Here is a 12,119-nt window from a genome sequence, read left to right as displayed (position 1 = left end):
TCAGTCATTTAGGACAACATTGGATCATTCAGAGATCCTCACTGAACTTCTGGAGTGAGTTTGCTGCACTGAAAGTAAAGGGGCCGAATAATATTGCACACCCCACTTTTCAGGTTTTTATTTGTTAAAAAAGTATAAAATATCCAAGAAATTTCGTTCCACTTCACGATTGTGTCCCAATTGTTGTTGATTCTTGACAAAAAATTTAAATTTTATATCTTTATGTTTGAAGCCTGAAATGTGGCGAAAGGTTGAAAAGTTCAAGGGGGCCGAATACTTTCACAAGGCACTGTATGTCAAAACAATGACTGAAACCTCAGAGGAGGAAATTCACAGAGACCCACGATGTCTGACTGGAGCTCACAGAGAAGATAAAGATGGAGATGATGGTGAAGAATCAGATCATAGAAGTGTAACAGAGTGTGTCTCCCTCTAGTGGATGTTGTGGAGTTTTCTGTTGTCTTTGCTCCAAAGGTTTTTGTACAGAATTTTACTGTTTCCTGTCACTGTGGGCCTCAGAGCACAGTAGTACACAGCAGAGTCTGTCACTTCAGCAGAGGAGATCTTCAGATCCATTTTTGTTTCTTCTTTTCTCACTGTAACAGACAGTCCAGGTACTGGATTTAATGATATGTCTCCCGATTCCAAATGAGAGATCAGCAACTCTGGAGCTTTTCCTGGATGTTGTCGATACCAGAAGAAATAACTAGCAGTTCCTTTGGTGTATTTGCAGGACAGAGTCACAGTGCTGCCTTCTAAACTGGACTCTTCATCCTTTTCTGCAGTGAGTTGTTGACAGTTGACACCTAAAGGAAGAGAAAACTGTTATTATTGAAAATGTCCCCAGTGAGGGAACAATAAAGTTCATCTTTAAGTTTATCTGATATTTTTAGATTCTGGAATCACAACATTCTTGTGTTGTATGAGGTCACATACCTGTTAAAATGTAGAGAAGCAACACACAAAACCCACAATTATCCAACAGAACCATGTTGAACAAAGTAATGTTTATTGATAGTGAGTTGAATGTGGAAGTTTGTGTCTCTTCTATAGTTCAGTAACAGCTCAGCTCCTCCCTGAATCTCTCCGTCTCCTCTTTGATCTGTAGTTTCTTCTCTCTGTTCCTCTTCCTGCTGGTTACAGACTGGTAGCAGCATCTTGACTAACTGTGATGGAGGTTGTTTTATGATTCTTTGATAACAGGAGTTAGAAGAACAATGCTCCAATTTCTACTGGACTTCACTGTTGACCAGTTAGTGTTAGAGTTGATTTGAAAGTGTCATTGCTTGTTTTTAAAACTCTCGTTTCTATCTCCATTTCTGATTATTTAACTCCTTGTGAGCCTGTTGGCTGTTTGAGATTCTCTTGCAGAAACCTTCTGACTGTTCCTGAATTTCACCTTGTGTCCAAGACTGAATGATTTGAATCAAATATCTGATGGTGAGTGTTCTGACAGATCCTGTTTGAAGTCAGTGTTCACTCATATGTTAAAAATGTGTTTGAGTATCAACATAAGAGACACAATTAAAACTCAGAGAAAACACTGATTTTGTGAAACCAAATGAAGCCATCAGACTCACATTGTCCATGAGGCACAGTGGAAAATGTGACATTTACAAGCAAACAAACTGTATTTCTGTCAGTTTATTTCACAAGATGATCAAATCATAATTTCATTTTCTTGGAAAAAGAGTCAGAAAAACTATTAAAACACAGTCTGTTTATCTGCTTAATACAGCATTTTAAAGTAAAAATTTATCCCTAAACCTAAACTCGCCTATGAAGTGAGATGAAAACAAAAAGAGGTAAAGCAACATGTCTTTGGAGTTATTAAAGTCAGACACACATCAGATGAACAATGTTCTTCCACTGCAGCACAATGAGGAAGAAATAATGTGAGTGGATGAGCTGAAGTTCAGTGGGCGGGGCCATTACCTCTTGACATGATGGCTGAATCCCAAACCTCCCCCTACACACTATCCCTACACACTACCCCTCCGTTTGCGCGTTCCCGCGGAGGGTCCTCCATATTAAGGGCCGTCCCAAACCGCGTAGTGCGGAGGGAGAGTGGACTGTTCAGCCCTTAAATAGCGAGTCTGCATTGATGCTCACTCTGGACAACTTTTTCAGGAAGTGCAACATCGAAATGGAGGAGGAAACAACATATCGATGCAAGTTCCACATGCGTCCATTATTTCTCCCACGCATTTTTCACACTGACAGAACATCACAAAAAGAGTGGTGTGAAGAGATAAAACAAAAGAAACAAATCTTCTTCTCTGCTGACGTTTGATTTAATTGTGCACCCCCTGACACCTTAAAATTTGATCACAACTGACAGAATTCATTTATTCATTTATTCATTTGTTGGATTTGAAATGCCAGATAATAGGATTGGAAAACATGTGAGTGAAAAAAAGTGGGATGCTTTCATCTTCTGGAAGTAGCAGCGATCCTTGTTAGTTGCAACCTGTGCCACAGCGCTACAGCCATGACAGTAGGCGTCTTTGTGTTACCATGGTGATGACATCTTCCGTTTTCCGGTGAGGCGACGGGGCGTCCCATTCCTGACGATCGTATTTATACCCTCCGCCTTCAATAATAGGTGCCTTCCACAGCTGCGAGTGTGACTTCTTTTGGAGTGACACTCGGTAGTGGAGGGGGAGTGTGTAGGGGGCGGTTTGGGATTCAGCCGAAGTGTTTTGTTTTTTCAGCTCAACCAATCAACAAGAAGTCACAAATCAGAGTTTCAACAGAGTGTGTCTCCCTCTAGTGGATGTTGTGGAGTTTTCTGTTGTCTTTGCTCCAAAGGTCTTTGTACAGAGTTTTACTGTTTCCTGTCACTGTGGGCCGCAGAGCACAGTAGTACACAGCAGAGTCTGACAGATGAAGCTTCTGGATCTTCAGAGGAACTGATGTCTTGCTGAATTCAGCATCAAATCTGTCTTCCTGGAACTCTGGAGCATTATCATCACCTCCATAATCACCACGTCTTAACATGTACTTAGGAAAACTATTAACTTCTTGTTTGTACCAGAACAATGTAGTTTGTCCTGCGTTACTGCTCTCAAAAGTACAATCCAGTGTAACTGTGTCTCCTTCAGCAGCAATGACATCTCCTGATGGCTGCATCACTTTGTCTTCTCCTTTACACTCTGGAGAAGAACACAACATGCAGAGGAAGTCATGAATCAATCAAAACTTTTGTTTAACAGAGAACAATCTGCAGCTGTAAAGAGTTTTATTCAAAGTAGAACAGATAAAACTTTGTGATCTTTTTTTTTTAATGAAACTCTGTTCATGTTAAATATGTCACCTACCTCTTACTGTGAGCACAAACAAAGTGACAAACAGACTGAAGTTCACTGACAGCATCTTGAAGATGAAGACAATCTGTCTGTTCTTGGATCAAACTCCACTGTGAAAGTTTGTGTCTTTTCTGTACTTGAGTCCCAGTTTAGCTCCTCCCTTCATCCTTTCCTCCTTCCTCTCACAGCTCTGACTAACAGAGTGTTTGTCTCTGCTGATGATCTCATTCACTCTCTCACATATTTATTGATCATCAGTCAGTCATCAATCAATGATTGTATTTTCTAAATGATTTCCTGAGTCCTGCTTGTTTTCCCTCTGTTTAAATTTGCAGACTGGATTCTCTTTGGGCTGCACAGTGCAGTAGTGGTTAGCACTTTTGCCTTGCAGCAAGAATATCCCCGGTTCAAATCCTGGGGTGGGCCTGGGATCTTTATGCTTGGAGTTTGCATGTTCTCCCTGTGCATGCGTGGGTTTTCTCCGGGTACTCCGGCTTCCTCCCACAGTCCAAAAATATGCTGAGGTTAATTGATTACTCTAAATTGCCTATAGGTGTGATTGTGTGTCTGTATATGTAGCCCTGTGACAGACTGGTGACCTGTCCAGGATGTCCCCTGCCTTCGCCGAGTCAGCTGGGATAGGCTCCAGCACCCCTAGTGAGGATAAAGCGGTGTATAGAGAATGGATGGATTCTCTATATTTCACACATGTTCAGTGGTTGATGTCTCTCAGCAGTTAGTTTGGTTGTCAGAGGATTTGTTGTGTGATTGTCTCTCATTTACAGAAACATCTCAGTTTATACAGAAACTATCCAACAGCAGTTCATTCTGATCATATTGTGTGACAAAATATTAACATCTAAATGTGACTAGTAACTTCTTCCAAAGTGTTCTCCTGTAATTTCCACATTAATCATAAGTTTTGTTTGAAAGTGAGATGACATCGTACTGAAAATAAAAGTATTTTTTAAGCAAATGAGGATAATATAAAACTTTATTTATATCTCACTTTTTAGATCCAGTTTGCATCTCAAATGGCTTCACATTGGAAAGTGAAAAGGTCCATTTATCAGTAGATTTATATCAGTGAAATGTTCAACTCTAAATTTCAGCTAAAAGAAAATGGAAACTGATTATGTGACGTTTTAAAAATGTATTTCATGTGTTCTGATCAGAAACATGCAGTTATGAGATCAATACCCAATTTTCCAAGTTTAAAAGCTGAAATGTTTGATGTGATGTTAATGCAGCACCTCTGCAGTCAGGAGGAGGAGACTCATCACATTATCTTCACTTCTAACATTCTTCATCACAACGTTGTCTCAAGAGTGGAGACAGTTTGAATCTGAACGTTGCAAAAATTAACTTTCAGACCCAGACTTATCGTCTTACATCTAACCAAAAAGTCTGTTTGATCTTGTTTTGAGAATAATTTACTATGCAAGAGTAGAATTTGTAAATTATTAATCTTGTTTTAAGAATATTTGTCTTTTAATTCTGACTTTGTTTGTAAATCTTAAATTAATTATCTTACATGCATAATAAGATAAATGACTGTCAAAGGCTCTATTTGATGCCACAGTTCATCTTTTCAGATCATTTTTAGCTGTAAAAACTTGTTTCAAGTCCTCCTAGTAACAATTGATACAACTTGGACTTTGGTGAGCTCATTAGAATTATTACAAACACTGATGTTGCACCAACATCAACACATTTATTTCCAAAGCCGTACTAAAGAGTAACATCACATGCTCTATCCATTCATTACTACAGCACAGACAGTAACAGAGCACAGATCACCTCACCACATCTTCATCTTGGTTTCTCATTTCAGTTTTTAAGGGCCATGACATCATCAAGGTTATGTTTAGTCAAAACATAAACGCTGCTTTTGAAACTGGCTGGATAGAACAATGTATGATCAATGAACTTTTCAGCATCTCTCCACTCAGTGGCCTGGGCAAGATTAGGTACTGCAGCTTCATAGGCTAATCGATCTCTATTCCAACTCACAGTCTCACAAAGCTGTACATGTATAATGTGATACACATTTTCTGCTTATTGAAATGTTTCAAGCAGTTCTATATTTTGAGAAGCAACAAGCACTGCATGTATAAAGCAATATTTGAGAAAGCAATTCAAATAAATGTTCTTGTCAGTGCTAATTCTGTGCACACATTGAAGTTTAGCATAAATGCAGTCCTGGTTGTGATTTCAGTAGAGTCACAGTTTTTGGGTTTAATGGGGCCCAGATAGCTCAGCTGGTTGTGCAAGTACCCTATGAAGGCAGTGATCTGGGTTCAGTTCCAGGCTGTGACCCTTTACTGCATGTCTTGCTAGAAATAAGAAAATCAAAAATTGTGATAAGGAATTATTTGTTCATATTTTTCACTTATTAGTGGGCAGTATCGCCCCTCATTTCAAATAGTTTCAGCTGAAAATCAGCTTTTTCAGCTTATTTAAATCTTTTGCATACATGCTTGGGACCTTATTTTAAGATTAAAAAAATCTTATTTCAAGAATTCTTATCAAGTAAAATTTACTTGCTGCATGGACTGATAATTTCACTAGTTTGAAGTGATTTTTCCTCTCAAATTTAGTGTTTTTATCTTACATTTGTGCTACTCTTTTATGCAGTAAACAAACATAGATTTGTAACAGAGTGTGTCTCCCTCTAGTGGATGTTGTGGGGTTTTCTGTTGTCTTTGCTCCAAAGGTTTTTGTACAGAGTTTCACTGTTTCCTGTCACTGTGGGCTGCAGAGCACAGTAGTACACAGCAGAGTCTGACAGATGAAGCTTCTGGATATTCAGAGGAACTGATGTCTTTTTGAGTTCAGCATTAAATCTGTCTTTGTGGAACTCTTCAGCATTATCAGCTCCAGAATAACCACGTCTTAAAATGTACTTCGGAAAGCCATTCACTTCTTGTTTGTACCAGAACAAAGTAGATTGTGCTGTGGAACTGCTCTCAAAAGTACAGTCCAGTGTAACTGTGTCTCCTTCAGCAGCAATGACATCTCCTGATGGCTGCATCACTTTGTCTTCTCCTTTACACTCTGGAGAAAAACACAACATGCAGAGGAAGACATGAATCAATAAAGATGATTGATTAATGGAGAACAATCGGCAACTTTAAGAGTTTTATTCCATGTCGAATAGGTGGAACTGTGTGATCCACTCATTTGTCTCAGTGAAACTCTGTTCATGTTAAATATGTCACCTACCTCTTATTGTGAGCACAAACAAAGTGACAAACAGACTGAAGTTCACTGACAGCATCTTGAAGATGAAGACAATCTGTCTGTTCTTGGATCAAACTCCACTGTGAAAGTTTGTGTCTTTTCTGTCCTTGAGTCCCAGTTTAGCTCCTCCCTTCATCCTTTCCTCCTTCCTCTCACAGCTCTGACTAACAGAGTGTTTGTCTCTGATGATGATCTCATTCACTCACTGACTTAAGATCATTGGAGGAGAGTAACATGTACAACTGTGTGTCGTCTGCATACAAGTGTTTCATGCAGAAGCATGTATACGTTAAACTGAAGAAGTTCCAGGACAGATTCTTCTGAGCCTCTGGGATAAATATTCGCTTGTTTCAAACTGAAAGAATCTTTTGAGAAAAAAAGCAGGATCAACATCAAGGTAGGTTCAGAGACTTACCATGAAACTGAGCCAAAATAATCAAATGCCTTAAACAGAGGCCACATGTTTAGTTATTGGCCGCTCAAAATTGAAAAAAAATCTAACAAGAGTGATAATGAGTGAGCGGAAGATTATTCTGCTCACTCAAATATCCAAATGTCCATCCATCCATCCATCCATCTATCTCACCATTATCCACACACCACATAATCCTCATTAGGGTCACGGGGGCGCTGGAGCCTATCCCAGATGATTTGGGGTGAAGGCAAGGGACACCCTGGACAGGTCTATTTTAAATATTTATCTATGTATTTATTTATAGGACAATAAACATGAATGGTGGAGTGCTGTGTCAGATGACCAGGACTCCACAATTGCCTGATCAAAACCCATTCCAGATTAAGATGAGCTGGACCACAGAGTGAAGGCAAAAGGGCCAACAAGTAGTCAACATCTCTCGGAACTCATTCAAGATTGTTGGAAAACCATTTCAGGTGACGACCTGATGAAGCTTATCCAGAGAATACCAAGAATGAGCAAAGCAGTAATCAAAGCAAAGTGTTGGTATTTTGAAGAATCTAAAATATGAAACATATTTTGACGTGTTTCACACTTTTTTGATGACACGATAATTCCATATTTGTTCATTCATAGTTTTGATGACTTCATTGAGAATCTACAGTGGAAATATTCATGAAAATAAAGAAAAACATTCATTGCAAAGGTGTGTCCAAACTTTTGACTGGTCGTGTAACTAACAAAGAAAAGACATTATATGGCAATTTATGTTGCTGTAGTTTGAAGAATGATCCTCATGGACAGAATTTTGAATATTAGAATCATAAAGAGATTTTAATCGTTTTCATGAGAGTGAACTTTCCCCTCAAATCCTCTGCAGTATCTCTTCTGGAGGCATCACTGATCTGCTGCTCCTGTCAATCCTCCCACAGTGTTTCATCAGCAGCTGTAACCACAGTGACTGTGAGAAAACAGGAATTAGCACAATCCATCTGATATGAAGCTGTGCTCTCAATACCACTTCCCTCCTCTTTGAAGAGGAGTCTCATATCTGTGTTCAGGTTTTTGTACAGCCTCTGCTACACTTTGTATCACTGTGTCTCTAGAGCACAGTAGTAGAGAGCTGTGTCTGCCAGGGTTAGCTGATTGATGGTCAGTGTAGTTGATGTAGCTGTTGTTTGGGATCCATATCGCTGATCAGGAATATGTTCATCTGTCCATCCTTTTCCGTCTTTCCAGAGAATAAACTGAGGAGCCTGAAGGTCAGAATGATGTTTGTACCAGTAAAGTCTAGCATAACCACTGTCTGTCTGATAGTTACATATGAGTGTGACAGATTCTCCTTCTGTTCCACTGACTTCATCTTCTACAGGAGAGAGTCCTGGAAAAAGTAGAGAAAATGAAGCCATCAGACTCACATTGTCCATGAGGCTGAGAGGAGAAGACAGTGGAAAATGTCACCTGTACAGTGTTACTCTGTGGACACAAACAGCTCAACTGGAGCTCAGATCACAACTAGATTGTACACAACTTGATGACAAAGACAGAATATTGAGTGATTTCAACTGTGAACATGAACACAGCAGGTTAAAGAGAAATTCATGTGTTCATAAACTCACCGATGAAGTGAGATGAAAACAAAAAGAGGTAAAGCAACATGTCTTTGGAGTTATTAAAGTCAGACACACATCAGATGAACAATGTTCTTCCACTGCAGCACAATGAGGAAGAAATAATGTGAGTGGATGAGCTGAAGTTCAGTGGGCGGGGCCATTACCTCTTCACATCATTTATTTCAGTTCTGCTCAGTCAAAGTGTTTCCACAGCAGCTCTTTGTCTGATCTTTGCTGCTTCATTTCTCTGTTGTCTTTGTCATCAGTCAAACAAGTCACAAATCAGAGCTTTAACAGAGTGTGTCTCCCTCTAGTGCAGTGGTCGGCAACTGGCGTCCCGTGGGCCAAAACTGGCTCGTCAGGAATAATATCTGGCCCGCCAGATGATTTTGAAAATTTGATTTGGCATGGAGCCAAGCCAGTCCGTCACTGCAACACGAAACTCTCGAGGTCGGCTGCTGCCGGGCATTTCCGCGTTCGCGCTACTGGTCGGACACGGTTGTACCAGCCAGATTTCACTGAGCAACAGTGTGTGCAAAACATGTGTGTGTCTCGGGAGTCATGTTTAATACAACTGTGATCAGAATTGAGACGTGTGTCTCAAGCAGCAGCGATTAGCTGTCGAAGCTCCTTCTCGCGGTATCGCCCCGCCCCCCGCTCGCAGAATCGGAGCGCACCCCCCCCCCCCCCCCCCCGCAGGTTGGCCCGCTGTTCGACTGTTTACAAACATTTTGGCCCGAAGCCACATCTACTTGCCGACCCCTGCTGTAAAGCAACACATTGGATGTTTGATGTGACCGTTATTTGAGTTTTGGCCGTTTTTTTGTTTTTTCTTGTTTTACAGTCAACTTATCAATGAACATATGATTTAACCGGCTGTTATTTATAGTTTGACAGAACATGAGGTTTTGTAAAGCAACAATTTAAAATGTTTCAGTGCTTTTTAGTTGTCAATATCTACATTTTTCTTGAAAATATCGGCAGATATCTGCAGAACAACATGCTCTGATTATTTAAATACAGCAAATATTGCCATTTTACAATCAAACATATTAACAGAACAAATAAAGAGTAGATTTCTTTAAGTGAATATTATGTACAGTTTTGACCATTTTTTTCTTACATGCAACATAAAAATGAAACATGCTTCACTGACATGTAAAATAAAAAGACAATTTACCATTTTTTTACATCAATATACATGTTTTTAATTCAAATAACAGCAGATATCTACTAAATAACACTAGAATTTATTTGTTTAAGTACAATAAAAAAACAGTAAAATTTTAGGGTAAAAGATTGTAAAAGAACAAACTACCATTGGTTTGTTTTTGTATTTTTATTTTTTACAGTTCACATGTAAACTAACTTTATTTTTCTATGATTTTATTAGTTATCTTTAAGTTAGAACCCAGATAAAATCTGAAAAATAGCACCAAGGAGTAGCAGTTAAGATTTTCACAGAGCAGATGAGTCTGATGGTGTTTTTGTGGTTAATTTACCAGCACTGACATTTTAGCTTTAGAGCAACATCACTGCAGCCTGAGGGCTGTAAAACACGGCAACAATGAGGAGAAACTTCACTGGAAGTTTTTAAACTGATTTTAAAGCACCAACAACAGGTGACCAGAAAATGAGCCCTGTTGGTGAGTGTGTGATGATGCTGACCACTGATGGACACACACACACACACACACACACACACACACACACACACACACACACACACACACACACACACACACACACACACACACACACACCTACCCCCCCCCCTACACACACACACACACACACACACACACACACACACACACACACGTACACACACAGGAAAGTACAGTATGCAGAGCCACACCCTGGAGCAGTTCAGCAGAAGAGTCTTCTACTGTTTTCATTTCATTCTGGACTTTTTTTTAAACTTTATTTAAATTAAAGCCTGCAGGGGTTGCTCAACTTTCAGGCTCTCCTGCGCAGTGATTTTACAACACAATGTCAAATGGAAGAAGAGGAGCTCAAATGTTTTTAAACTGCACACAATGTGGACAAAGCAAACAAACTAAAAAGAACAAATAATAGTTTCCTTCCCTCCGCCGAGGAATATAGTCCTCGAACTTGCTTAGCGACGCAGAGTCCTGCAGCGCACTGATATCTGCTCTCCCTCCGGTGTGGTCAGCGCCTTCCTGCCGCACCAAAGCGCATTAGAAAATGTACCAATTTTACTCCCAACCGTGTCGTGGAGCTGCTGTGAAGCCCAACGTTTACATTAAAGCACATTTTCTTGATTGTTAGAAGCTTCTTATCAATGCGGCAGACACAGTCCAATAAGTAGCTTTGATTCACAGCGTGACAACTTAAAAACACATAACCTAATCCATAGGGAAAGGTGACACATGCCGGACTGCGATGTACATGTTGCAATTTAAAACTGAACCAGTTCACAGAGGCGTTCCCAGCCACACAACAAACAACTACAGCGATTATCTGAACTACTACGAGGCACTGCAGATGTAATCCAACATTAAACAGGAAACTGGATATAATCTCTTGCTGCACCTTGGCAGGTAGAACCCCGAGAAGAGAGGACTCACGCAGAACTTGGAGTTTGATTTCTGCACCATCCGTCGTGCCATCAGGCGCTATGATGCTGATGCTATAAACCCCGCTGTCCTCTGCCTTCAGGGACGACAGGCTCAGGGCGCCGTTGGTGGTGTTAATGGACACTCTTCCCTCATAAGCTGCGTTCGGCTTCAGCCCTTGTGAACCCACGGTGGCGACAGGCACCTGCTCCTTCCCGTCGCTGAAACTCCAGCTTATGAAAGCGTAGTTCGGTTTGTCAACCAGCAGCGTTGTCAAAGTCACATTATGACCCAAAACTGCGTTCACTGGACCGGCCGGTAGAATATCCTGCGGTGTGCAGCGTCCTGGGGGACAAAGTCACAGAAAGTAACGTTAGAGAGCAGGAAGAGGAGGAAAAAGTAACATAAGTGTTAAAAAAAACTAAAGCAGGATAAAGGAGGACGATAAACAAGACATTTGACATGATTTGATCACGAATTCAAACAGACTACACGCAGGAAACAGGAGTCTCCGTGCGTAAAGCGATGGAAAAACACAGCAAAAACGCACGAAAAAAATCACGAAATAGTCCAAACCAGAGTACAGTTTGAAAATAAATCAGAGTGCAGAAAGTTTCCTTCTTCTTACCGGTGAAAAGAAGCAAAAGCAGAAACGACTTCAAGGCGAACAGATCCATCTGGACGGTTCAAGTATCCCAGCACAAATAGAGGCGCTGCTGCAGTACCTGCTGCTTTTAGAGGGACACACCCAGACAAGGTGAACACACACACCCACTACACACACTCACTCTCTCTCTCTCTCTCACACACACACACACACACACACACACACACACACACACACACACACACACACACACACACACTCCCACACTCCCACTACACACACGTCATTGCTAAGAGGAATCTTTTATTTTTGAGGTCTTGAATCAGAATGAATCATTTGAATTCCTGCAGCTCA

General features: G+C 40.5%; 1 protein-coding gene across 1 annotated transcript; it reads right to left on the bottom strand.

The window, feature by feature from the left end:
* Positions 1-2,841: 2,841 nt before the first annotated feature.
* LOC127535483 (uncharacterized) lies at positions 2,842-11,918 on the bottom strand (the record flags this gene model as incomplete). The annotated part of the gene is made up of 4 exons (XM_051953641.1): positions 11,787-11,918; positions 11,171-11,503; positions 5,989-6,365; positions 2,842-3,003 (listed from the first exon to the last, which is right to left on the bottom strand). Coding segments are annotated over exons 1-4 (921 nt in total), but the record flags the coding sequence as incomplete, so codon positions are not given.
* Positions 11,919-12,119: the final 201 nt, after the last annotated feature.

This window comes from Acanthochromis polyacanthus, chromosome 9, assembly GCF_021347895.1.
Source record: "Acanthochromis polyacanthus isolate Apoly-LR-REF ecotype Palm Island chromosome 9, KAUST_Apoly_ChrSc, whole genome shotgun sequence".
NCBI lineage: Eukaryota > Metazoa > Chordata > Actinopteri > Pomacentridae > Acanthochromis > Acanthochromis polyacanthus.
This window is presented reverse-complemented; position numbering and strand designations above follow the sequence as displayed.